The sequence below is a fragment of the Budorcas taxicolor genome, chromosome 13 (genome assembly GCF_023091745.1).
Source record: "Budorcas taxicolor isolate Tak-1 chromosome 13, Takin1.1, whole genome shotgun sequence".
Lineage (NCBI taxonomy): Eukaryota > Metazoa > Chordata > Mammalia > Artiodactyla > Bovidae > Budorcas > Budorcas taxicolor.
Window position 1 is genome coordinate 73,437,473 of NC_068922.1, and position 27,365 is coordinate 73,464,837.

General features: G+C 53.5%; 2 protein-coding genes across 2 annotated transcripts; one reads left to right on the plus strand and one right to left on the minus strand.

Annotated features, from left to right (window-relative positions):
• Nucleotides 1–1,413: 1,413 nt before the first annotated feature.
• Nucleotides 1,414–15,904, minus strand: MATN4 (matrilin 4). Its single transcript, XM_052650978.1, has 10 exons — nucleotides 15,756–15,904; nucleotides 13,454–13,566; nucleotides 12,141–12,710; nucleotides 10,893–11,015; nucleotides 7,790–7,912; nucleotides 7,574–7,696; nucleotides 5,291–5,704; nucleotides 5,037–5,189; nucleotides 1,555–1,662; nucleotides 1,414–1,472 (listed from the first exon to the last, which is right to left on the minus strand). Exons 1-10 carry the CDS (start codon nucleotides 15,902–15,904, stop codon nucleotides 1,414–1,416), a joined length of 1,935 nt encoding a protein of 644 aa, XP_052506938.1.
• A 206-nt stretch (nucleotides 15,905–16,110) lies between these two features.
• On the plus strand, nucleotides 16,111–24,370 carry RBPJL (recombination signal binding protein for immunoglobulin kappa J region like). Its single transcript, XM_052650454.1, has 11 exons — nucleotides 16,111–16,255; nucleotides 16,857–16,980; nucleotides 17,086–17,253; nucleotides 18,676–18,746; nucleotides 18,925–19,040; nucleotides 19,350–19,524; nucleotides 21,394–21,531; nucleotides 21,937–22,046; nucleotides 22,334–22,486; nucleotides 23,884–23,987; nucleotides 24,094–24,370. Exons 1-11 carry the CDS (start codon nucleotides 16,111–16,113, stop codon nucleotides 24,368–24,370), a joined length of 1,581 nt encoding a protein of 526 aa, XP_052506414.1.
• Nucleotides 24,371–27,365: the final 2,995 nt, after the last annotated feature.

Consider the following 27,365-nt stretch of genomic DNA (forward strand, 5'->3'; position numbering starts at 1 on the left):
GCCAGGCCATTTGAGACTTCTGACCCCAAGAATGTTTGTAATGATTAAGCCAATGAATTTGTGATGATGCTACAGCAGCCACAGGAAATGAAAATACACTGGCTCAGCTTCGTACTCGTTATGTGGCTCTGGGAGACTTAACCTCTCTTTGACTCAGTTTTCTCCTGGTAATGATAAAGGCAAAAATTCCTACCTCACAAGGTTGTTGTGATGATAAAATGAAAATACCTGCAAGTCGCTTTGAATAATACCAGAGACTAAGCATGTTAGCTATTCATAGCTTGCATTAAGCGAGAGCCTAATAGGTACCAGGCACAAGGTCAGATGCCTTAGAATAATTTCCTCCATTCTCACCACCACCCTTGGGAGTGACTATTTAAATCCCCATTTTACACATAAGGAAACAAACCCAGAGTAATTTGCCTGTCATCACTCTAGGACTGGAAGCATTTTCATCCTGGCAGTTTCTCACATGCACTTGGGAGACTGTACCGATTTCCCTCTTTACCTACAAAGGATTAGTTTTTATTTTGTTTTTGTTTTTTTGGAGAGCAGAGGGTGAAGAAGAGGCTGTGTAGGCCACTTTGGGCCAGACGTCCTGGCTGCCCCTCCCCCAAAAAAACCCACACACCTCCTTCTACCTGGTGCAGGGAGATAAAATCCGAGTGAAACTCACCAATGCGCCCCAGCCCCCGCCCCACAACCCGTCCCTTCACAAGGTCCGATTACTGCCTCCCGCTTCTTCATCACTCACCCCTAAACTCCGCCCAGTTCTAACAGCCCTGAAGCCAGACTCGGGGGGACACCAGGAGACGGGCACAGCCAGAGAGCCAGGTGCCTGACCGCTGAGAGATGGAGGGCAGACTTGCCCAGACCCCAAGGGTAACAGTGGAGCCCCCTTCCCACCGCCTGCATAAGGAGCCATCTGTTCTCGGCTGAATAAACCAGCGGGGGGAAGCAGCTCGCAGTCCCCTGCCCCCCGGCCCGACCCCCGCACAATGCGCCTTTCTCCGAGGAGACGCCGCCTGGGCGCCGCCGGAGAGCGCTCCGTCTGGCCTCCCCTCCCCGTGGCGGCACAGCAAGACACACACACCGACCCCGTGGAAACCAGACTTTTTTTTTTTTAAGAAAAAGAAAACAAAAAAAGAAATCCTACAAAGAACTGAGCGCAGCACGCGTCTTCCACATCCCCTCCCCCGATCCCTCCCCGCAGTCCGACTTCTGGTCCAGGCGAGCCCAGCTCGAGCGCAACGCTGGGAGCCCGCCAGCGCCTCCCCCGCGACAGCCCAAGCCCGGGGGGACCCAGGTTCTGTCCGGGCCCGGCGCCCAGACGGCGCTCCTGGAGCGGGGGTAGAGGGCTGGGGCCGTCCGCGGGGCCGCTTTCCTCGCCCGGGTCCGGGCCACCCGCGGCCCTCACTTCTGGGTGGCCAGCTGGTTCTCCAGATCCTCCAGGCGTGCGGTCAGCTGGGCCAGTGGGAGGTTAAGGAAGCCTCCGGGGCTCTCGGGGGTCCCTTCGTCTCCCCTCCAGCCCGCGCCCCCGGACCCAAAGGATATGCTTCTGCGACAGACTCTCTAGCGTCCCCAGCGTGCGGCCCTGGAACTCCACGAGGCTTTCGCATTCGCAGGGGCTCCGAAGCTCTGTCCCCGCGCCGATGCCCTCCTCTGCCAGAGGGGCACAGACAGTCGGGGGAGTGAGAAGCTGCAGGAGGACCAGCCGGCCCTGGCCGAGGCCCCCCGATATCCCTCCACCCCGCCTGCGGCTGAGTGCACGGGTTTGAGATTCAGACAGACCTGGGATGAGTCCCAGCTCGACTGCTGTGAGATACTGGAAAACCCATTCAACCTTTCTAAGCCATGGATTCATTGTCTATAAAAATGGACACAATGAGAAAACCTATTCCGTGGGCGGTGCTGAAGACTCTGTGATTTTCAGGTGAGTCTTATGTGGGTACCCATCTCAGAAGGTTTCTCAAACCTTGGTGCTCATTGGACTCACTAGGAGATCTTGTCAAAATATAGATTCTTGGACTACCCTGGTGGTACAGTGGATAAGAATCTGCCTGCCCGATGCAGGGGACACGGGTCCCCAATCCCTGGTCCAGGAAGATTCCACATGCCTCGGAGCAACTAAGCCTGTGAACCACCACCAACTCGAGTCTCTATGCAACAACTACTGAAGCCCGTGCACTCTGGAGCCAGCAAGTTGCAACTATTGAGACCACGCGCTGCAAGAACTACTGAAGCCTGAGCGCCTTGGAGCCTGTGCTCTACAAGAGGAGCAACTGCAATGAGAAGCCTGGGCAACTGGAGAGTAGCCCCTGCTTTCCACAACTAGAGAAAGACTGGATGCAGGAAAGAAAAAAAAAAAAAAACCACACAGAACAGTCAAAACACAAAATATAGATTGATAAAGAGATATAGATAGATAGATGATAGATAGATAGATTCTTATTCTTAATGGGGAAAGATGCTGTATTTCTAGTAAGCTCCCAAGTGGTACTGATGCTGCTGGTCCATGGACCACACTTTGAGTAGCAAGAGTTGACAGAAATACGGCCCAAATGAAACTTTATGTGGTGATGGTAGCATCTGTTAGTGTGGTAGCACACAGATGGCTATTTAACACTTGAAATGTGGTTAGTGTGATTGAGGAAGTGAATTATGTAGTTTAAGTTAAATGGGCATATGTTGCTAGTGGCTAGTTTATTGGAGGGTGAAACGTTAGAACTGATACAAGTAAACACTTTATAGTGGATTTCATTGGTTCCCTAGGTCCATGAGTCAAGGTAAATTGGAAGCGGCCAAACAGGAGATGGCAAGAGTGAACATCAACATCTTAGGGATCAGTCGTTCTCAAGTGTGGTCCCTGGACCAGCAGCAGCAGCAGCATCACCTAGGGTGTTATTAGAAATGCAAATGATCTGATTCTACTCCAGACCTACTGCATCGGAAACTCTGGGGTTGGAGACCACAATTTGTCTTTGTCAAACCCTCCAGGTGCGTCTGATGCACACTGATGTTTAAGAACCACTGATTCAGGTCTATTTCCTCACACATTTCAACATCTCTGAAATCAAAATACGTGCCTTATAGTTAAATCCGGCATCTTTATTTTTTTTCTTAGCAATATAGAAAATATTAGTGATTCTTACAATGGATGGTATCTTAGATTCACTAAATTCTGTTAATGTGTGCCATTTTGAATACTACAACACAATGCCTGGCACTTGGCTTTCAATACAGAGTTGCTATTATGATTAAAAAATTATATCTTAGTCTTGTATCCCTCAGCAAACTGGTGTATGTTACGTCATCAGTGATATTGATAACAGCCCCAGAATGGCTAACTTTGCAGGCGGGGAAACCAAGGTCCAGAGAGAGAAGAGGATCTACCCGAGGTCATCCTTCATCGGTTGGTGGAGATCCTCAATCACAGAGGCCAGATTTCGGTTAGAATTCTAGAACTAGAGGCAACCTGGGGCAGCCAGCACCCTGCCCTACCACAGAAAAGGAAAGGGAAGGGAGAGGTGGGGGTTAAGTGACTTGTCCAAAGTCACACTGCAGGGGACATAAGAGTTAGGGACTTCCCTGGTGGTCCAGTGGCTAAGGCTCCGTGCTCCCAATGCAGGGGACCTGGGTTTGATCCCTGGTCAGGGAATTAGATCCCACACGCCACAACTAAGAGTTCCCATGCTGCAATTAAAGATCCTGCATGCCGCAACTAAGACCCAGCTCAGCCAAATAAATAAATGAGTAAAAGAGGACAGGAAGGGCCCTGAAGGAGAAGTTAATCCAGTGTCTCCATAATATCCTCGCTAATTATTAGAATTAGCCTGGAGAGAGGGAGAGAAAGAAAGGTGTGTGTGTGTATGTATATATGTATATGCATATATAAAAAAATATATATGCATATACATATATACAGAGATATTTTAAACATAGATTGTCCAGGCCCAGCATAGCCCTACTGAACCTAGCTCTGGAGTGGGGCCTGTTTATCTGAAAGAAAAGTCACATTGTAGGCCTGGGTTACAGTCTAAAGACTCTATGGTAAAAAAAAAAAATCACCCCCTGAGAAATTCCCTCTATTACCTATAAAGGTACTTGTACACAAAGTTCAAGCCCATCCTCCCTCCACAAATAGAGTTGGTCCTCTTTTCCTTAGCTGAGCACCATATGAAGCAAGGATTGAATTTATGAGACATATACATTTAATATGCCTCCCAGATGGTGCTAGTGGTAAAGAATCCCCCTGCCAATGCAAGAGATGTGGGTTCCATCCCTGGGCCGGTATGATTCCCTGGAGGAGGAAATGGCAACCTACTCGAGTATTCTTGCCTGGAGAATCGCATGGACATAAGAGCCTGGCAGGTTATAGTCCATAGGGTCACAAAGAGTCGGACAAGACTGAGCGACTAGGCACACATGTATTTAATACACATCTTTGTGTACTTGAAACACGCCCAGTCCTGCCCCTTTCCCAGGTCTGTGAAGCTGAATTCCAGCAAGATAAACGGACTTATGATGTGGCTCCCCTTACCAATGCTGAATTGGGCGTGCCTTTGAAAAAAATCCACCCCCCCCCCAAATTATTCTGAATTCCCGCTAATTTGGGCAACAGATCGCTTAGAATTGTGCTTCTTAAACTTAGTACTACCCACTCCAGTGTTCTTGCCTGGAGAATCCCAGGGACGGGGGAGCCTGGTGGGCTGCCGTCTATGGGGTCGCACAGAGTCGCACACGACTGAAGTGACTTAGCAGCAGCAAACTTAGTACTAATTTCCTGAGGGTCTTGTCAAAGTGCAGCATTGTATTCAGCAGGTTTTGAGAGCGCTGAAAACGCTGCAGTTTTAACAAATTACCAGGTGACAGCCCTGCCGACGGTCCAGAGACCACACTTTGAGTAAGGAGGCTCTGACCAGCGAGCCCATCCCCCGGCTGTCACTCAGCGAAGGGGGCGGGAGCGAATAGGACCCGGAGGCCTCGGAGGATGCGCGGTGAGAGAAGGGGCGGGGTCCCGAGTCGGCTGCGCTCACCCGGGCAGATCCTGCCTTTGAGGTTCTCCAGCAGGTGCGTCATGGTGCTGAAGTCCGGCGAATAGGACACGTGCAGCTCGGCTGGCTCCGAGGCGATTTCTCGCAGTTCTTCCTCCACGGCCTTGCCCACGCCCACGGCGTACATGACGATGCCTGCGGGGTCGGGGGAACAGAGGGGGCGCCCTGGGCTTCAGGAAAGCTGCCTCCCCGCGCCCAACTCAACCTCAGGTCAGCCCGGCCCTCGCCAAGCCCACCTTCCTCCTTGGCTCGCGCCGCCCACACGGAGATGTTATCCTGGGAGCGGCCGTCGGTGAAGACCAAGCCCACGCGGGGCACGTTGAGCTCCCGGGGCCGCGCGCCCTGCGCCTCGGAGAAGCTGTGCTCCACCATGTGGCGCAGGGCCAGCCCGGTCATGGTGCCGCGCTCCATGTACTCCACGGCCAGGACCGCCTGCTTCACCTCGGCCGCAGTGCCGTAGCGGCCCAGCGGGAACTCAGTGCGCACCCGGCTGGAGAACTGCACCAGCCCCACGCGCGTGCCCTCGGGGGACACGTCCAGGAAGTCCACGATCTGGTTCACGAAGCGTTTCACCAGCTCGAAGTTCTGCGGGCGCACGCTCTTGGAGCCATCAACGAGCAGAACCAGGTCCACGTGGCCTTCCCGGCACCCTACACCTCACCGGAGGAGAAGAGCTGGGAGTGAGGGCGGGCAGCAGCTACTTGCTCATTCATTCATTCATTCGCAAACATTTATTATATAACAGATACTATGTGTGAACGCCTTCCTATGCCAGGCACTGTGCTAAAATAATAAAAACTAATCATCACATCATCATCATTGGCATCCTTATCATCTTTGCCATTTACTAAGTGCTTAGCATGGGGCTTCCCTAGTGGCTCAGTGGTAAAGAATCTGCCTCCAATGCAGGAGCTGCAAAAGACTCGGGTTTGATCCTTGGGTGGGGAAGATCCCCTGGAGGAGGGCATGGCAACCCACTCCAATATTCTTGCCTGGAAATCCCATGGACAAAGGAGGCTGGTGGGCTACAGTCCACGGGGTCACAAAGAGTGGGACATGACTGAAGCAACTTAGCAAGCAAGTGCTTAGCACAGACATCTTTTTCATCATCATCATTACAGTAGCTACTGTTTACGATCATCTACTATGTTAACCAACAGAATTCTGAGCACTTTGCCTCCCCTGTGCTCAGCCAGAGACCTTGCTAGGCCCCAAGGGAGGTTTGACAATAAATTAAACATAATCCTGATCCATAAGGAAACAGAGATGAAGCAGAGCGGTCACATATGCGATTAGTGACCATCAAGGGAAGTGTTTGAATACAGGGGCATGCAGAGAGCAAGGTAGGATTCTTCCTGGAGTTGAGGAAGGCTGCGTGGAGGTGGTGACAAGTGATTTGGTCTTCAGGGATGAGTAGGAGTTCTCCAAGGCAGGAAGGGACAATTCTAGATGGTGGGGGCAATGTGTGTAGAGGCATGGAAGCCAGGAGCCCTTGACATGTTTGGGAATGGGCTGGCCAGTATGGCTCAAATGTTTAAGTTTGGCAGAAGACAGGATGGTGGGGTTGGCTGAAGCAATATTTTAATGACCTAAGGCAGTGGTTTCAAAATTTTGACCACAAGTCACAGTAAAATATGAATAATAATGCATTATGATGCAATTATGTGCCTTGCCATGCCACGCTAAGTTGCTTCAGTTGTGTCTGACTCTCTTCGACCCTATCGACTGTAGCCCGCCAGGCTTCTCTGTCCACAGGGATTCTCCAGGCAAGAATACTGGAGTGGGTTGCCACTCCCTTCCCCAGGGGATCAACCCAGGGACTGAACCTGCGTTTCTTACATCCTCTGGACTGGCAGGCGAGTTATCAGTAGCGCCACCTGATAAGCCCATGATGCCCTTATGCTGCTAAGTCACTTCAGTCATGTCCGACTCTGCGACCCCATAGATGGCAGCCCACCAGGCTCCCCCGTCCTTGGGATTCTCCAGGCAAGAACACTGGAGTGGGTTGCCATTTTCTTCTCCAATGCATGAAAGTGAAAAGTGAAAGTGAAGTCGCTCAGTTGCCCTTATACTCACGTACAATTAAAACTGAGTTTCATGAAACAATACTTATTCTCTCTACATACATGCAGTAAACTCTATTTTCTCTCTCTTTTTTAAAAAGAATTCTGCCTTGTAACCCACTAATTTGATTTTGTTATCCACTATGGTTACACCCACCATTTGAAAAACTCAGGGGTGAGGCATTTGATCTTTATTTTGTAAGCACTGGTGAGCCACAGAAGGCTTTCGAGCAAGGGAGAAATGTGATCAAATAGTGTTTTTGAAATTAACTTTGGCAGCAGGGTAGAAGGCAAAGAGGTAAAGGCAGGGCATGGCAGAGCCTCCAACTCCACCACCACCAACACACACATTTACACCACACACATGGGTCACAGCAAGGAAAGAGTTAAGGATGCTCAGAATGGGGCAGGGGGGCAGAGGCAGACAGAATTAGCCCCCTTCCACCCATCACTCACGGCTGCAGCTCTTGCCATCTGTCTGGAGCTGCTGCCCCTCAGGACACACGCAGTGGTAGGAGAAGCCCTCACTCACACACTGGAACTCACAGCCATGGTCCACGCCATTGCAAAGATCCCGGGCTGAAAGGAGAGACAAGTCAGGATGAGCCAGGGTGGACTCCACCAGCTGAGATCCCTTGCCACTCTGCACAAATGGAGAAGACCCTTCCTCACCCTGACAGCTCCTCCTGTCGGGCAGCAAGTCATAGCCCTCTCTGCAGCGGCACTGTGGCCCACCAAAAGTGCTAACACAGTCATGCTGGCAGCTGTGGTTCCCGAAGCTGCAGTGGTCAATGGCTGGTGGGAAGGAAGAGACAAAGACACACAGCGGTTCTGACTGGAGTCATCAGAGACCTCAGCATAGGGTACCAGCTGGGGGGCCGGCTCATCCCTGCAGCTCCTCTGGTCCTGCTGGAGTACAAAGCCAGCTTGGCACCAACAGAAATAGGAGCCAGGGATGCTGATGCAGTGATACTCACAGCCATGGTCCCCTTCCGTGCAGAGGTCGAGGGCTGAGGAAATGGGGAGGTCAGCCTGGGCCCCGGTGCTGCACTTCTCAGCCCTGACAGCACAACTGCCTGGGAGCTTTTTACAAACACCTATGCCTGGGACGTCCCTGGTGGCCCAGCGGTTAAGACTCCACACTCTCAATGCAGGGGGCATGGGTTCAATCCCCGGTTGAGGATTTAAGGTCCCGCACGATGCGGGGCATGGCCAAAAAACACAAATAAATAAAAATACTTATGCCTGGACCCCAACCCCTAAAGATTCTGACTCAGTTAGTCTGGGGTGGTACCCAGGCATCTGTGATTCTCCAAGCAGAGGCTTCCTTCCTACTGAGCTAAGTAGCCCTCCCAGCTCAAGCCCCAGCATGCCCACTACTAAGCCAGGAAGAAGAATGGGACACCACAGTTGTAAGAGACAGGGCTTCTGCTCTCAAGATGCTCTTTAATTCACAGGGGAGGACCAGGCCCTGCCATTTAACCTGTCTAAGCCTCCATTTCCCCCTCTGCAAAATGGGAATACCATCTTTGGAAGAGCGCGTGTGCATGCTAAGTCATTCTGTCGTTTCCAACTCTTTGCAACTCCATGGACTTTAGCCCGCCAGACTCCTCTGTTCATGGAATTCTCCAGGCCAGAATACTGGAGTGGGTTGTCATGCCCTCCTCCAGGGGATCTTCCCAACCCAGGGATCGAACCCACATCTCTTACATCTCCTGCACTGGCAGGCAGATTCTTTACCACTAGCGCCACCTGGGAAGCCCGAATGGAAGAGAACAATTGCTCTTTACACCTGCCTTCTAAGGAGGGTGAACTGCTGCACTGCTGAGTATCTCAATGATTTCAGTGTATAGATGGCCTAGAGCTGAACTGGGGAATAGGGACTAAAGAAAGATGGGCTGCTCTGTATAAAAGTGTGAGAATGTGGGGTTCCTAGAAAAGAGATGGGGAGGGAGAGAGGGAAAAAAAGAACAAGAGAGATGGTATGGAGATGAGTAACATGGGTTGATCCCTATATAAATTCCCTATAGGGGGGTGGCTAAGCACTTACAGAATTGAGGGTGCCTAATATTCATTTATAAATAAAGGATGTTTTATTTTCTGTGTGTATGTTTGACTTCACTTAGATGTAAGTCACATCTCTGTCCACCCCCATTATTTAGTAAAATAGACATACGCACAGCTTATACATACACACACGCCCTTGTGTGCACAAGTGTGTAAACCAGTGAAGAGGTTGATCTACACGCATAGCATGCATGGACTGAGAAACTGAGAGAGGATCTGTAAATCAAATGAATTCAGCAGAAGCTCAGAGCGAGAGGGGATCACAGAATGTAAGCACTCGGAATTCCCAGAGATCTTGAGGAAGGTTTTGAATGTTCACAGGTCTTCAAATAGGATTTCAAGCCAGCCTTTTCTAAGCCCCCCAAACTAGAAGATCCCAGCTGACATCTGGATTATTGGAAACACAGGACTTCTTTTTTCCAAAATGTTGTGAGGTTGAGAGATGATATATGTAACAGTCTCAGTTCAGTATCTGATGCTCACTTGGCATTCAGTAAATCGTTCAATTCAGTTCAGTTGCTCAATCATGTCCGACTTTTTGCGACCCCATGAACAGCAGCACACCAAGCTTCCCTGTCCATTACCAACTCCCACAGCTTGCTCAAACTCATGTCCATTGAGGTGGTGATGCCAACCAACCATCTCATCCTCTGTCATCCCCTTCTCCTCCTGCCTTCAATCTTTCCCAGCATCAGGGTCTTTTCAAATGAGTCAGTTCTTCGAATCAGGTGGCCAAAGTATTGGAACTTCAGCATCAGTCCTTCCAACAAATATTCAGGACTGATTTTCTTTAGGAATGACTGGCTGGATTTCCTTGCCATCCAAGGGACTCTCAAGAGTCTTCTCCAGCACCCCAGTTCAAAAGCGTTAATTCTTCGGCACTCAGGTTGCTTTATGGTTCAGCTCTCACATCCATACGTGACTACTGGGATAACCATAACTTTGATTAAGTGGACCTTTGTTGGCAAAGTAATGTCTCTGCTTTTTAATATGCTGTCTAGGTTTGTCATAGGTTTTCTTTCAAGGAGCAAGCATCTTTTAATTTCATGGCTGTAGTCACCATCTGCAGTGATTTTGGAGCCCAAGAAAATAAAGTCTGTCACTAATCCATTCCAGTAAATGGTAGTTGCCATTATGATCACAGGACTGGACACACATGTATTCCGTACATGGAGTGGGGTATTCCAATTGCATGAGCAAAGTATTGTGTGTCATCGCTTTTCAGTAGGCAAGAATGAAGAACCAGGCTTTGAGAGATTGCAGGTGCAGAGAGGCGAGGCAAGAGCAGCCCAGGTGAGCAGCTGGGAAAGAACTGAGATGCAGAAGCAGAAACGAGCAGCATGGATGGGGAATATAGGGGGTGTATGTATGGAAATTCCAACAGTGTCTAAATAACAGAAACAGTAAAGATGTGCCTCTGAAAAGACTTGGGAGGTGTTTTGGAGCCAACCAAGAGATGTGCCTGAAAGAGGGAGGAGAGAAGATTGCAGAAAGTCCACTTAACCATGGGGTCAAGACTTCTGGCCCTTGTCCCACCAAGGACTTGTGTGACCCCAAGCGATACTTTTTCTTTCCTAGACCTGAAAAGTGAGGGAGCTGGACTTTGACTTCCAAACGCCCTGCCAGACTCACTGGACTGATGCTGGGTCAATATGAAGCTGCAGAAGGTTCAGGAGCAGGGAAAGTGTAGGATGGGGGTAGTTCTCACCCATACAGCTCTTGTTATCTGCTGCTAGCTGGTAGCCAGGGTTGCAGGCACAGTGGAAGGTGCCCAGGGCGCTGACACACTGGTGCTGGCAGCCGTGTCGCCCCTGAGCACACAGGTCCTTTCCTGAGGACATACAAGAGTAGAATCATCAGGGAACAGAGCGGGAGAACACTCCAGCAAGAGAGAGCTGGATGGGGTCAGAGGCTGGCCCCGTGCTCCAGGATGTCTTTAGATGAAATATGACTCGTTTGAGAGGGGCCGACCCAGGGGAGGGCTTAGGGAAAATATATGGCCTGAGTGGCCCCTGTGAGCAGGCTCTGAAAACCTGGGCACCTAGCCAGATGGGTCAGGGGGATAAGGAAGGACTCCACGGAATTAAGTAGAGGAAGTCGAGAGACCAAGTGAAACCGAAAGTCGCGTCCAACTTTTTGCGACCCCATGGACTGGGTCCATGGAATTCTCCAGGCCAGAATACTGGAGTGGGTAGCCTTTCCCTTCTCTAGGGGATCTTCCCAACTCAGGGATCAAACCCAGGTCACCCGCATTGCGGGCGGAGTCTTTACCACCTGAGCTACAAGGAGGGCAGCGAAAGACAAGGTGTGACAAGAACGCATCTGGCAGCATTGTGGGAGGAGCCAGAACAAGAGTGGGTGGGTCCTGTCCATGCGGACCGGGCTTGGCTCTTCTAGGAAGGCGATGGCGCTCAGCCGTTAGGGGTGGTGCTTCTTGTTTAAAGGGGAGGTTTTGGAGTTAGACATTAAACCCGTGGAAGCCACCATGGTTCTTCAAGGTGGGTGGGCACGATAAACGTCGCTCCTTGTTGCGGGGAAGCCTTAAGCAAAACTGGGCAGAGCTGGAATTTGACACAGCCCGCAGTGGGCCACTGACTCATTGGAAAAGATCCTGATGCTGGGAAAGATTGAAGGCGGGAGGAGAAGGGGACGACAAAAGATGAGATGGTTGGATAGCATCCATGGACATGATGGATGGACATGAATAAACTGTCCATGAGTTTGAGCTGGTGAGGGACGGGGAGGTCTGTCGTGCTGCAGTCCATGGGGTCGCAAAGAATCGAACACAACTGAGCGACTGAACAGAACTCAGTTGCTAGGGCAACTCGGGGGCTGGTGGGCGGGGCTAAAGGTGATGGGCGGAGCCACCGGGAGGGGACGGGATTTCACTGCGGTGGGAACCGGAATCCGAGCGGTGGGAGAGTTGGAGACTCCGTCCAGCGCTCCCCTCACTCACGACACAGCCGGCCCTGGAACTGCCGGCCGAACTCCTGGATAAGGTCGAAGGACTCGACGAGGAAGACGTGCTCGTTCAGCGGGGGGGACGCCATGGCGCGCAGGGAGCCCACGTCGGCGCGCTGCACCCCCACGGCGTAGATCTCGATGCCGCGGGCGCGCGCCTGAGCGGCCACCTCTGCCACGCGATCCTGGGGCCGCCCGTCGGTCACGATGACGGCCACGCGAGGCACGCGCGCCTCCGGCGGGCGCGCGCCCTCGGCCACGCTGAAGGCCACATTCATGGCGTACTGGATCGCCAGCCCGGTCATGGTGCCCTGCGCCAGCGGCACTAGAGCGCGGATGGCGCGCTCCATATCCTCGCGGCGCGAGAAGGCTCGGAGCGGGAAGACGCTCTGCACTTGACTCGAATACTGGATCACGCCGACGCGAGTGGCGTTGGGCCCCACGTCCAAGCTGCGGAGAAGGCCCACCAGGAACTGCCGCATAGTCTCGAACTCGAAGGGGCGCACGCTGCGTGAGCTGTCAATCACGAACACCAAATCCAGGGGCCCAGTACTGCACCTGGGACCTGCGAGGATATCAGGAAAGGCCCTCTTAGGTTAGCAAAGCCTCGCGTCCCGGGAGAACCCCCAGGAAAACCCAGAGCGGAACAATGCTCTCCCGGCGTAACAGCGCCCAGCTCAGAATTAACCTTGCAAATGCAGATTATATCCATCCACTCGCCCAGCATTTGCTGAGGGCCTGGGGAAGGAGACTGCACCGAATCTCTATCCTACAGCTCTGAGGGCTACTCTGAGGAGGTATTATCCATTCGGAGGGGGGACAAAGGGATGTAGCAAACTCAAATGCTGGCTCTAGGAGCCAGGCAGGCAACGTAAATAAAGGAGGGAATGTACTGGGGTTAGGACGGTGGACATCCAGAGAGCCCATATGGTTCCTGAAGTGGGCAGCCCCAACCAAATATTGCCTTGCAGCCGTGAGGACCCCATGTTAGCAGATCTTTAGTCTTTTCATGAAAAGCCTCAAATTGTTTTTTTTTTAAATGTAAAATCGCCTGCTTTTTTTTTTCAATTAACTTTTAAAAATGAAACGCCAACTGGGCAGTTCTGCATGAGCCCAACTTAGCTGCCTCCAAGCCACATCATACACTGGGGAAACTGAGGCCCACAGAAGCGAAGCTGTGAACTCGAACTCAACCCCTTAGAGTTCCAAAGCTCTTCCTTTTCTCTCCCTGGTGTGCAGTTGGCTGCAGATGGAGAACCGGCTTTTGCTCCCTTCCCCACCTGCTGGTGAGGGTGGGCCCTGGCTCACCTGCCAACTGCAGTTGGGTTTCCCAAGGCTGGAGAAGGAGCAGCAACAGGGGCAGCAGCGAATATAGAAGCCCCCTCATGGCACTCAGCCAACAGAGAACCGAGGTGTGGAGCCTGAAGAGGAAGGAAAATATCAAAGCAATAGTGTTTACAGAGCTCTTATTCTAGGTGTTGGGCATTTGGAGGGGGAGGAGGGTCATGGGTTTATTTTACTAATCTCTCTAGTTTCGTGCATGGTGAAAATTTTCATTATAAAAAAATTTCATCACAGTGAGTTTGCTGGAAACACAGGGAATTCTGCTTTTCAGAACTGCAGAATAGTAAATAAATAGTAGATTTTAAAATATACAAAAATCTAAAAGGAAAGGCCTTTCCTCAGTGCCAGGCACGATGATAAATGCTTTTCACGCACTGTGGCATTTATTGAGTCCTCCCAACAATTCTATGAGTCCAAGGCTGTTGCTGTCTCCAGAGTACAGATGAGGAAAGAGGCTCGGAAACTTCACTGCGTGTACCCAAAGTCGTGTGGCAAGAAAGTGACTCCTCCAGGATATAATCCTATGCCTATGGGGTTCCAAGGAGCAGCCGCGTGACTCTTTGCAGAGGGAAGCCATTCCCCACCTCACCCCCTCCCCCTTGCACACAAGGCAGCTCTGTGTGGCTGTGCTCCCACCCACCACCACCCCACCCCTCGACTCAGGCAGGGCCCCAGTGCAGGCCTGCTGTCGCCTTGGCCGAAACCCACCACGCGGATGAACTTGTGACTTGGTGCCGCCCCTTCCCGCCTGCTCTCAGGAAGGGTCTCCAGGGGGCGCCCTCTTGGGTCTAGCTGCGTTGGCTAGGTGGCCGTGGGAAGCCCACATCTGCCCAGCAGGTGCTCCTGCCCAAAGCAAACAGGGAGCCAGGAGCCCCAGGGCCTTGGAGATAAGGCTGGGGTAGAATATATCCGGCGCTAGGGCAGAGGAGCAGAGGTGCGCACGGAGGGCTCCGGGGACAGTGGCACTGGACGCCCCCGGACTCGGCCATGGACCTCGTGGGGGCAGGTGAGCGCTCACTCTCTCTTGGCCCTTGGCAACGCCCGTTGAGAATCACGAAGGACTCCCATTGTACAGATGCGAAAAGTGAGGCCCAAGAAGGTGGCCCGCCGAGCTGCAAGGGAACCTAGGACTCCTGGCTGCCGTTCTTCCCTCTGAGCGACCTGGCAACCTGGTCCTTAGGCGTCGCCTCTTTTTCTTCCATCCCCTCCCTGGGGTCCCTACTCCACCCCATCCCCTCGCCCCTTGCTGAAGCTGTGCTAGCCATTTTTCTGTTTCCGTTTCTTGGCAGAGGGGGCCAGCTGTCCCTAATCCAACCGCAGCCCCGCCCCCTCCCCAATTCCGTGAATGGTTCTGTTCTGAGAAAGGCCGGGTGCCTGTCGCGCCGTCTAGGCGCCCTCCCAGTTGCGGATCCTCACCTCCTTTGCTTCAGCGTTGGTAGAGGAACAGATACCTCTCTGGCAGAGCCTGTCGTGGGAGGGTGACTAGGCCAGACGTGCCAGCCGCTCCTGGAGGTGGGCGGGTGTGGAATGCCTCCTCCAGCGTGGGCCACAGCCCAGCAGGGGAGCACCCCTGGGGAGCACGAGGGTACAGGCACAAGACGCCTTGGCCCCTCCCATCCGTTCCTGTCTGCAGAAGCTCCTGGGCCCCTAAATCTTAAGTTTCCTCTTCTCCTGCTCTTGGCCTGATCCAACATCTCGCTTGGCACCCCACCTCCACCCAATCCTAGAAAGTCAAAATAGGGCTTGCGTCCAAGTTCATCACCCTTCCAACTCCTCATTCTAGAGAGGAAGGAGCCAGGACCAGAGAGGGTCATGTCTTGCCCAGGTCACACAGCAACGTGGCAAGGTGACAGGACTGACCCCAGAACCCGGAGCTCCTCGAGGGGGTTAATCCTTGCTTTAAGAAATGCCCTTAGGATCGAGAAAGTGGATTCTCGAGGGAGGAGAGGTTTGTGAATAATTCCTCAAGAGTTGGCTGAAGAATAAACACTTCGAGGACGTTCCGGGGAACGGGTTAGTGGGGGCGGGGGGGGGGGTGCCCTGGGTTTCCTAGAAGGAGGAGATTGGGGATAAGGTCCCCTTCTCCGTTTTGGCGCCCGTACTCGTGGGGACTCTATTTGGAGAGGGCCCTGCAGAGGTGGGGAAGGGTACTACAGGTCAGACGGGGCACCGTAGGCGGTGCAGCCGCGGCTAAATACGGGCGCCTGGTCTGGCTGGATGCCTGCTCCCCGCAGACCCCTCGGCACCCCCAGGCCCTTTGACTCACCTGAGCCTGCCGGACAGCTCAGAGGCGCGGCCGCAGAGCGGAGCCGACGGGCGGAGCCTCCCCGGCAGTTGGACCAGGTACCGGCACGGGCAGTGTGCCCGAGGTGGGGACGGCCGGGCAGCTGGAGCGGGCGGAGGCGGCGGCCGCATTTAACCCGGGGGCCGACGGGTGGGAAGGGGGAACGCCGGCTGCGACCCCTCCCACTGGCAGGGAGCGACCCCCCTTCCTCCGAGGGCTGGGGCGGGGCCAGCGCGACGCCCCCTGCTCCCGCCACCCCTGGAGCCACAGACACGAGCTGCGGGGCGGGAATTGGGCTCCCGCGGGAGGCTGGGCGGCTACGCTCTCCGCAGCCGGAATGCATTGGAAGCCTCCGAGGCCCTTCCCCGGGGAGAGCCCCAAGGGGCGGAGCGGGGCCTGGCTCGGCCGCTGGCTGCTTGGCCCCGCTTCCGAGGGCGCGCCCGAGCTCTTGACCCCGCCGCCCCTTCGAGGGGTGGAGAGAGGCCCCGGACTCTGGTCCTGCAGGAGGGATAAAGGGTTCAGAAGGGCAGCCTGAGGCTTCATGGCTCTCCCCAGGCCCCACCTGGTGGTGCCTCGGATCCTGCCCTCACGGACGCCATTCCACGTTCTCTGCAATTACTGAGGTCCTGGGCCAAGCCATCCTAGCCCGTCAAAACACCCTGGCGGAGAAGACCCCGGGCCCTTAGGCCCTGACTGGCCCCCTGCACAGGCCCTGTGTTCAGGGGAAGGAAAGCTGAGACAGCAATAGACGCCTTCTCTTGGGAGATAGGGGGTTGGGAGTGTTGCTTTAACCTGAAAAATACGAAAATATTCCAAGATGCTGGGCACACAGTTTGGGGTGCCCGTCCATTTTTTCAGGCATCTGCTGACCGGCCAGAGAGCACTCTTCTGGTCCGGGGTCCAGCAACCACTCTCCCCTCCTCTCTCTCCGCGCCGCCTCCCCCCACCACCACCCATCCGCACCAGGACTGCCCCGGGGTGGGTCCCGTAAGGGTGCTGGGAAGCCATGCGCCCTTACAAACTCAGCCTCCGCCTTAAGGCCTGCACAAGTGAGGGCTTTATGCCGCTGGGGCCTCACCCCAGGGCTCCAGGCTGCAGTGGGCGTGGAGCCAGACCTGCGGAGTGGCGCCTGGGTGGTCCCGGTGTTCGCCATGAAGACCTCACTGAACACCATACCACCCAAATATTTAGCCCACAGCCCACTCAAGTCGCCTCTCTTGCCTAAGGCTTCTTCTCTTTGACCCCGAGGGGGCAGAACTAGGAGGGTCCCTTCCCCCCATTCATTTACTCAATCTGCCCGCTTGGGTCTCAGCGCCCTGCTGCGGGTGCCCGGCCCGCCCCCACCCAGTCCCAGGTCGTCCGCGGAGCCCAGCGCGGTCCTGAGGGAAGGCGTGCGCCGCTGCCTGCAGCAGCAATGCGAGCAGACGGTTCGGATCCTGCACGCCAAGGTGGCCCAGAAATCGTACGGAAATGAGAAGAGGTAGGTCCTTCGGTGGCCCTGCAAGGTTCCCAGGGCCCGCCTTTAGCCCTGTGGTCCCGCTCCCTGTTTGGAGTCTTTCCGCTTCCCCCAGGTGGTGGAGATGGTAAAGAGTCCACCTGTTAAGGCGGGAGACACAAGAGAGATGGGTTCGACCCCTGGGTCGGGACGATCCCCTGGAGAAGGAAATGGCAGCTCACTTCAGTATTTTTGGGCCTGGAAAATTCCATGGACAGAGGAGCCTGGCGGGTTACAGTGTATGGGGTCGCAAAGAGTGAGACATGACTGAGCACGCATATGTACGCTCACCACACACAGAACCTGGAGAGGACTCAGGGCTCCACTCTTAGCCAATCAGCAGCCTTTTTCCCTCAGTCTCCATCAGCCCCGACTTTGATCTGTTACAGAACCACCCTGTGAATCTACAGTCCCCATTCACTCATTCACCCATTCATTCATTCTTTCATTCCACAACTGCCTACTTTGTGTTTATCATGCGTCAGGCTCTCTGGCACTGCTGGGCACCCAGCACCCAGTCGGACAAGATAGATACGATGACTGCCTTTGTGGCATCTTTGCTCTAGTGTGAGAGAGACAAACAATAAACACCTCACAAATCAGTGAAGAAGATGCTCCCAGATGGTGATGAGAGCTAGAAGGGAAACAGAATAGGGCAAGGTGATAGAAACTGAGGGGCAGGGGTGTATTTAGCTAGTAAGGTCAAGATGGTAGGAAGGCCTTTTGAGGAGGTGACATCTGAACTAAGACTTAAATGTGAAAATGGAGCCAGACATAAGAAAGTCTGGGGGGAGCATGTTTTAATTAGAAGCAATGAAAAATGCAAAGACCTTGACTCATTTGGTACTAACATGGCCTGTTTGAGGCCAAAAGAAGTCAGGGTGGCTGGAATTAGAGAAGAGGGGTCATCATAGGAAGTGAAGTTGGAAAAGTAAGCAGGGGCCAGATCATGTAAGTACTTTGAATTTAAACCACTGGAGGATTTTGAGATAAGCAACATACCTTAAAAAAAAAAGAAAAAAAAAAAAAGAAAAACCCCATTTGGCTGTCGTGTGAAAAACAGGTCGAAGGGGTAGGAGTGGGAGCAGAGAGACCAATGGGAGGCTGATACAGTGATCCAGACCAATTGATGGCAGTTGGGACAAAGATGGAAGTGGTCAGAAGTCAATGGATTCTGAATATGTTTTAAAGGTGGTGGATAGGACTTACTGATGGATTGAGTGAGGAATGTGAAAAAAAGAAAAGAAAGATTCGGGTATTAATGAGGTTCACAGTCGCGGAGAAACCTGGGGAGATGGAGGAGGAATCAAGGATTCCGTTGGCTTTCTGCTATCTTTGAGATGCCTCAAAGACAGGACACTAAAGTGGAGATGGATATACGAGTCCGGCGCTTACATGTCTCCGCAGGTTCTTCTGCCCACCGCCCTGTGTCTACCTCGCAGGTCCCGGCTGGAGGGTGAAGCCAGTGCCGGGCCAAGGTGAGGGCGGACTCCAGGGCGGCTGGGCGGCTCAGTTTATAACGGGACCAGCCACTCTGTAGGGCCCGGGAGCGGGGCGGTTCTCAGGCGCAGTCTCGCCGCGCCCTCTGGCGGCGAGAACTAAGCTTGCCTGGCTGACACCTGAGTGCTTCCAGAGCCCGCTCGCATCCCTTTGCAGCCCACCAGGCAGGGGAGACTGGGCCCCTGGTCTGCGGTTACATGGGACTAGACGGCGCGTCCGGCAGCGCCGCCGAGACGCAGAAGTTGAATTTCGAAGAGCAGCCGGACTCCAGGGTGAGAGCGCATGGCAGGAGGGGGGCGGGTGGGCGGTGGGCGGTGGGTGGGGTGGGTGGGCTGCGATTCCTTCTCCCATTCTCACTTCTCCCTTGGAGGGGACCGGAGAGGGGAGGGGGCTCCTTCAACTCCCCCTGCAGGAGCCAAAAGATAGGTGGGGATGCGGATAGATCAGGTTGAGGCTGAGCCCAAGAGCTTGGACGTGTCATGTCACGTCCAACGGGGTGGGCGTCAGATAACTGGGGGTGGTGGGCTCATCCCGGGACTTAGGGCTGCGATGAGACTACCCCGTCCCCGCGAACCCGGTAGGAATTCAGTTGCGCCAAGACTCTGTACATCTCGGACGCAGACAAGAGGAAGCACTTTCGACTGGTGTTGCGGCTCATGCTCCGAGGCGGCCGGGAGCTGGGGACCTTCCACAGCCGCCTCATCAAGGTCATCTCCAAGCCCTCGCAGAAGAAACAGTCGCTGAAAAACACCGACCGTGAGCGGAGGCGGGGCCTGGCCGCGGGGCGGGCTTGGGGAGGTGCCCCAGGTCTGCAAACGGCTTGATTTGGGAAGGGGGAGGGGGAGAGGCCTGGGAGTCTGAGCCGAAAGCCGGGCCCGGTCTGGATAAGTGGGTGTGGCTTAGGTATCCAATTTGAGGTTGGGGGTCCCCAAAATAGCTGGTAGATGCTGAACTAAAGACAAAATATAAAAAGGCAGAGGAAATTCAGTTAAAAATATTTATTCAGTGCCTGATGTGCATTGCAAGTGTCTGTTCTGGAGGAACAGCCTAGCCTAGCAGGAGAGAGACACACATAGCTGATCAAAGAGACAGTTGGAGATAAGTACTGCCCTGGATGCCAAGTGATAAACCCCGGGGCTAATGGGTTTGACAATACAGGGGAAAAAAGCCTGAATGACAATAACACCATCACCCTCCCTGGAAGATGGAAGGGAGAAGCTGGGCCAAGGGGGCCTTTCTTGGCAGGCATGTACATTCATCACCCTGTTGGATGCTCATCCTTGTAAGGTGAGTGGTAGGTGAGGAAAATGAGACGCAGAACATCCATCCATTCGTTTAAGAAATGTTCGGGGCTTGGACTTCCCTGGCAGTCCAATGGTTAAGACTATGGTTCCACTGTAGGGGACTCAGGCTTGATCCTGGTTGGTGAATCCTAAGATCCTGTATGTCACTCAGTGGGACCAGAAAAAAGGAAAAGAAAAAAGAAATATTGGGGCCCATCACCTTCCAAATGACTTGCTTAGGTCTGCCCAGCTGGAAAAGTGGTCCAGCCAGCATTTGAACTTGAGTTGATGTGACTCAAGCCCACTCCCACCCCGCACCTTGTTACTATCTGTTAAAAACGCTGAAGGATGTCTCAGATTCAGGTAGTGTTCTGGCTGGCCGCTGGTGTGAGGACAGGGCCAGGGAATGGTTAGGTGGTATAGTGTGATGGTTTTAAGTGCAGATTCTGGAGCGAGGTGGCCTGGGTTTGAATCCTGGCTCTGCTGCTGGCTAGCTATGTGATCCTGAGGGAGTTGTTCTCTTGAGTACAGATAATATTATCTACTGCAGACGGTTGTTGAGAAGCGAAAGAGCTAACTCATGTTCAGCATTTAAAACAGTACCTGAAAAACAGTGAACGTTAGCTATCATTATTATGATAGTGGATGGGAACTTGGGTGAAGTATACATTGAGCACCCACAGTATGCCTGGCACTGTGAGGGAAGAATGGGTGATGCCCCAGTGCTTTCTCCCCAGGTGCTCAAAATCCAATCAGAAAGCAGAATGGTGGCTCTGAATCTGTGCTAAAGGCCAAAAGAGATCCATAGAAAGAGAAACCATAGAAATAGACATTTCACACCACATGCCTTTTGCTTATAGTCTCCTGAGCAACTCCTACCTACGTCGTCCTCCCCAGCTGACAGTATAACCTCCTCCAGGAAGCCTTCTGAAATCCATCCAGCCCTTACTACATCCTACTGAAAGTTTCTGTTTATTCCTGGTCCCCACTCTGAGACTGTGAACTCCTCCAGAGAAAAACTCTAATTCACCCTTTGGTGCCCGGCACCCAGCGTAGGGCAAGCCACCAAGCAGGCATTTAGTAACTACTTGATAAAATTCTGTTTTTCGTGCCCAGGCAGCGAAAAGGACCAGACAGAGGTATAGAAGCAGGATTATAGCAGGTGCTGGATAAATAGCCGTGAGACAATGGCTAGTGTGTCTGGGAATTTGAGCCAGATTGGCTCAGGAGACAGAGGGTGGGAACTGGCAATTCCAAGGGGCCAAGCACCGCCCGGGCACTGACTCCACCTCCCCTTACAGTGTGCATATCCTCCGGGCACTGACTCCACCTCCCCTTACAGTGTGCATATCCTCCGGCTCGAAGGTCTCCCTCTTCAACCGCCTGCGCTCCCAGACGGTCTCCACGCGCTACCTCTCTGTGGAGGACGGGGACTTTGTGGCTAGTGCACGCCAGTGGGCTGCCTTCACTCTCCACCTGGGTAATCCCACCAGCAGGCCCGGGGCTGGGCACTTCACATGCATTCACTTATTTAATCTTCACCACAACTCATCCATGGAAGTAAATGTTGCCCCATGGAACCAAGGCTTACAGACACCAAAAGGCTTGTCAAAAATCCTAATAAGTCGGTAACTGAACCCAGCTACTCTGACTCTAGCATCCAGCCCCTTCCCCCAGCTCAGCCCCTGCCCCCAGAGCACAGGCATTCTTAAGGATGGGCCACAGGGGGTTTCTCCAGGCTGAGAATTTTCAGCCTGAGCCACCTCCCTGTGTGCCAACCCTGCCCATAAGACCCATGTGTGATGCGAGATGGAGCCAGAGGCAGAGGATTTGGGACAGAAGCGTAGGACCCCTGAAGCCCTCCTGCCTTCTGTTTATTCCTCAGCTGATGAACACTGTTCCCAGGGGGACTTCCCGCCTCGAGAGGGCTACGTCCGCTACGGCTCCCTGGTGCAGCTCGTCTGCACGGTCACGGGCATCACCCTACCTCCGATGGTATGGGAAGGGAGGGCACGACTGGACGGGTCACCCCAGATCCATCCACAAGGGAAGGGCTGAGGGTGAGCACCCAAAGCATGATGACCCCTATCCTCACTGGGGACACTCAGTGTTTGTGAGACTGTGTGGAGGTCAAGAGCTGTCATGGTGGGGGGTGGGGCGGATATGCCAGCAATATGCCAGCATTCTGCATGGCTATTGGGGTAGCAGAGAGCTGGCTGGGAGGGCAGCCCGTGGGCACCCAGGCACCCTGCTGTGACACTTCCCCCACACTTCTGCCATAGATCATCCGCAAAGTAGCCAAACAGTGTGCCCTCCTTGACGTGGATGAGCCCATCTCCCAACTCCACAAGTGTGCATTCCAGTTTCCCGGTGGTCCTCCAGGAGGAGGCGGCACCTACTTATGTCTCGCTACAGAGAAGGTGGTGCAGTTTCAGGTGAGAAGCAGAGACTCTCGGCACCAAGCATCCCAGAAAATCAGGACTGCAAAGAACAGTAGGATATAAGATCACCATTATCATGACCATCGTGGTTGCTACTCACCGAGCAACACTGCCTCCTATGGAATGTTAGACATGAAGACTATCAGGATAGAATCAGAGAATGTAGAAAAGAATAGTAATAGTAGCATTGAGCAATGCTCCTTCCCAAAGGCTATTAAAGTCATAGAATGTTGTGCTATAAAATTGTAGGGGAATTCCCTGGTGGTCCAGTGGTTATGACTCTGCACTTCCACCGCAGGGAGCCGGGGTTCCATCTCTGGTCTGAGAACTAAGATCCCACAAGCCTGGAGGCACGGGGTTAAGAAAAAAAAATTGTAGAATGTAGATAAAAATCAGTAATAAATAGTAGTTTTGGCTGGTGGCTCAGAGGTTAAAGTGTCTGCCTGCAATGTGGGAGACCTGGGTTCAGTCCCTGGGTCGGGAAGATCCCCTGGGGAAGGAAATGGCAACCGACTCCAGTATTCTTGCCTGGAGAATCCCATGGACAGAGGAGCCTGGTGGGCTACAGTCCACCGGGTCACAAAGAGTCGGACACAACTGAGCGACTGAACTAACTAACTTTTGAGTATTACTGAGCAAAGATGAATCATGGACTGTTAAGACATAAGATTGTCAAATATGAAAAATTGCTATTATTATTAAGCAATACAAAGAACAGTATCATGGAATGTTGAGATAAAATCATAATACATAGAAAATCACATTATTATTGAGCAATAATCCTTCCAAAAGCATTTTAAAGTGTTGGAATGTTTAGGGCACAGGATTGCACAACGTTTTTCTTTTCTGTTTTTTTTTTTTTAATGGAATTCTAGAATTCTAAGAACATAGATCTTTAGAAACCTGCTACTCCAGCGAGCTAAGGTAACTCTAAATAGAGATTAGGTTTGGTTCCCGCTCGCAGAGCAGGTAAACCACAGAGCCCAGGGCTGGAACGTTAGGAATGCGGAAGCCCCGGCACTGCGCCGGCTGGATGCGCTGAAGGCCGCCATGGCCGCAGCTTCTTCTCCATCCCCTGGGGTCTCCCCTCAGGCCTCCCCCTGCCCCAAGGAGGCCAACAGAGCGCTGCTCAACGACAACTCTTGCTGGACCATCATCGGCACCGAGTCGGTGGAATTCTCCTTCAGCACCAGCCTGGCGTGCACCCGGGAGCCGGTCACTCCCGTGCCGCTCATCAGCACCCTCGAGGTGAATCCGGGCGCTGCGGGGCGCTGGCGGGCGTGACTGCCCTGGGCGGGGTGCGAGTGCAGGTGAGGGAGAGCTGCGAGCTCTCAGCTCCCCACCCCGAGCCCCCCGCTTCTCCCACACCCCTTGGTCTTACCCTCCCCCAGCTGAGTGGCGGGGGCGACGTGGCCACCCTGGAGCTCCACGGTGAGAACTTCCACGCGGGGCTCAAAGTGTGGTTCGGGGACGTGGAGGCCGAAACCATGTACAGGTATAGGGCTGGGGGTTTCCCTGTCTCCCAGAGAACGGGGCTGGTGGGGAGTGGGGTGCACGCCATCAGCATCGCTGCTGCCCTGACCTCGATGCCCCACCCCCAGGAGCCCGCGGTCCCTGGTGTGTGTGGTGCCCGACGTAGCCGTCTTCGGCAGCGACTGGCGCTGGCTGCGCACACCCATCACAGTGCCCGTGAGCCTCGTGCGCACCGACGGCCTTTTCTACCCCAGCGCCTTCTCCTTCACCTACACGCCCGAGTACAGCGCGCGGCCGGGGGCCCCGGGCGCCCCGGCGGCGCCCGCCGCTGACGCCGACGCGCTCCTGGAGAGCATCCATCACGAGTTCACGCGCACCAACTTCCACCTCTTCATCCAGACGTAGGAGGAGCGGCGTGGACGCTGAGACCTGGCCGGGGGCCGGTTTTCTGGGTCCTGGGCCCTGCCCTCCGCCTCGGTGCTGCGCGGAAGTGAAAGCTTTAGGCCGACTTGCAGAAAGCTCTCGCCCTAGAAACCTGGCCCTGCGGGTCTTACCCCGGTTACTCCCTCGTCCTTTTCCGTCTAGGAAGACTCCGCCTGAGTGATGCGCCCTTTGTATCCGGTCAGGAGTGTGCTTTTCTCTGTCATTGTCTTTTTCACTCTCACACCCTCTCTCCCGCAGTAACTATAGTTTTTTTGTTTTCTGTTTCTGTCATGCCACGTGGCCTGTGGGATCTTAATTCCCAGACCAGGAATGGAACCCGTCCCCCATGCGATGGAAGTGCAGAGTCTTAGTCCCTGGACCACCAGGGAGTTTCCTGTAGATCCCTGTCCCTGCATCTTTGTTTCTCTCCATCACTCTGGATCTGGCATACAGTTTCACACATTGCGAAAAGCCTAGCCTAGAGCAGTGACCCTCCAGGCAGCTGTGTCTTCCCTGAAAGAAGAAACGGTAGTATTTCACACACACATGGGGCATGGTCTCACGCTTGCCCTGCTGGCCCTGAAGCACCAGGTCCTGCCTGGAACATTGGGTCCCACTCCAAGCACCAAGTCCCTTCTGGAGCATGGGGAACCTGTCCTGGAGTGCTGGCTTCCACCCTGCAATACAAAGCTTGGTCCTTTCCTTAGTCTTTTTCTGGCTGGAGCCAGGCACAGTACCCATGCAGATGTTTGCCCTCTGGTCCACAACTTTGGTGGCTGGGCAGGTCCCTGGGGCAGTGGTCAGGTCTTGCCATCTTAATTGTCTACCCAGGCATTTCTTTCGCAGGCCCAGTAAGATGCAGTCAGTCCTAAGGGTCGGAGATTGCTCTGCTGTGTTGGCATCAACTCCCAGCCAGGGCAGAGTCTGATCTGTATGACCCACCTGCTCCCAGAGGGAGGTGCCCCAGTGTGCTTCCCCCCACATATACGCAGAGTAGAGGACCTCATGTGTGGTGGAGCAGATAGCTCACTTGTGATACTTCCTGGAGGAGCAATGGGGGTTCAGAGGTAGCCAGCATCCCTGAGCCCCTATCCCTGCTCTGGGGACCACCTGCTGCCTCTAGGCAGGCCCAGGGGCAACCACAAGACCCAAAACAAAACTTGCCCAGGACAGCTCTAGGCAGAACTCATGGGATCTGCTGGGCAATAACCAAGAAAGAGTAGCTTCTTTGGATGGAGCCCAGGGATAAAACTGCAATTTATCACTGCCCAGACTCTCCACCCTCAGCCAAATGTGTGCCCCACAGGGAGGGTCCTGACTCGGGCTATGGAAACCATGACACAGATATCGTAGGTGCCAACTACTTGTACCAGCCCCTGGGGGTGCCAAAAGGGGAGAACTGGTCTGAAATGTGGGTCAAGGGCTCTCACCCCTCTGGGACTTTCTTTAAGCTCTAAGTTCATTTCCTGAGATGCTTTCCCCAGAACATAAAAACCCCCATGAAAAAGAAGAAGCTGATATTTCCCAAGGGGGCAAAATGGGCTTTGCTCTTAGAGTCCTCAAAGTCTTGGCTAAGTTCCGTTCTCTGCCGTCAGCAGACTGAAACCCACAAGGATGGGAAAGAGAAACTTGTTCAGAGCCTGCCATGGCTCCTGGGAGTGGATCCTGGCTGAGGAACCCAGGGAACAACTGGATGGAAAACGTCCTCCACATGAGTGCCTGTCCCAGGAGAGTTTGAGCTCACTGCCCTGTGAGACTGAAGCAGGAAGCCACTTGTAAAGGCGCTAAAAGGTTTCATAGCATATCACATGGGGAGTTGGGGCTCAAGGGCCTTTCCAGTTCTGCCCTCAAGAACTTCCTCCACCACTCCACCAGGCAGGAGTCCCAGAAGCCAAGGACCTAGGTTGGCTTGAAAGCCCAGCCATGCAGCTCTATTTTTTGCACTATCTGCAGGATACTCCCAGACCCTTGGTCCCACCTACGAAAGTCTGTGCCCTCAGAGCTCCAACCCTGGCCTGTCTTCTGAGTTTCAGTTGCTGGACTGTCCTGGGAGGTCTTCTCTCGCCCAAGCCTGAATCTGTCTAACATCAAACTCCCCTCCCTCTCCACCTCCCTTGCTAGAAGAGGCTTCCTCCTCCACTCCACTACTGCTCGGTTCTCCAAACTCAGCTCAGACAGTCCGTTCTTCGAGATTTCCCTAATTCGGGACTTCCCTGGTGGTCCAGTGGGTAAGAATCCATCTCCCAATGCAGAGAACAGGGGTTCGATCCCTGGTCCAGGAAGATCCCACGTGCCACAGGGCAACTAAACCTGTGCGCCACAACTACTGAGCCTGGGCTCTAGAGTCATTGCTCCGCAACGAGAGAAGCCACCTCAGTGAGAAGCTTGCACACCACAACTAGAGAAAGCCTGCGTGCAGCAGCAATGAAGACCTAGCACAGCAAAAAAAAAAAAAAGTCCCTAATTAGACTTAATACAGTGATCGTTTTATACTGTATTCAAATATAGCATCATTATGTTGTACGCAGAAAGTAATATAATGTTATATGTAAAAAAAAAAAAAAGATTTCCCCAACGCAAGATTACATAACTTGCAGGCCCAGGGCAAAATGAAAATATATAACCCCTTGTTCAAAAATTATTAAGACTTTCAAGACAGCGATAGCAGAGCATGAAATCAAGGCAGGGCCCTGCCAAGCACAGGGTCTTGTGTGCCTGTCAAGGTCACAAGCCCATGAAGCTGGCTCTGGCCCCAGGCTTTCCATCTTGTTTTCCCATAGAATCCCACTATAACCATGTACTGCCCACCTTGGATCAAAGGGCTTTATGTACACATCAACTGTCCACTCTAGACTGTGAGCTTCATGTGGGAAGGAGCTTATCCTGGTGTGGCCTAGGAGGTGCATTGCAACGCTTGAACACTGAATAAGTGCTCAGTGCATACCAAAGAGCGTGGGATTGTATTGGCAGATATTAA

Coding starts and splice junctions, on each gene's coding strand:
- RBPJL (XM_052650454.1), top strand. CDS start 16,111: ATGCATTGGAAGCCTCCGAGGCCCTTCCCCGGGGAGAGCCCCAAGGGG. Junction 19,525..21,393: donor GTCGCTGAAAAACACCGACC/GTGAGCGGAGGC, acceptor CTCCCCTTACAG/TGTGCATATCCTCCGGCTCG. Junction 23,988..24,093: donor GAGGCCGAAACCATGTACAG/GTATAGGGCTGG, acceptor CCCCACCCCCAG/GAGCCCGCGGTCCCTGGTGT.
- MATN4 (XM_052650978.1), bottom strand. CDS start 15,904: ATGCGGCCGCCGCCTCCGCCCGCTCCAGCTGCCCGGCCGTCCCCACCT. Junction 12,711..13,453: donor AACCCAACTGCAGTTGGCAG/GTGAGCCAGGGC, acceptor ATATCCTCGCAG/GTCCCAGGTGCAGTACTGGG. Junction 11,016..12,140: donor GTTCCAGGGCCGGCTGTGTC/GTGAGTGAGGGG, acceptor GTATGTCCTCAG/GAAAGGACCTGTGTGCTCAG.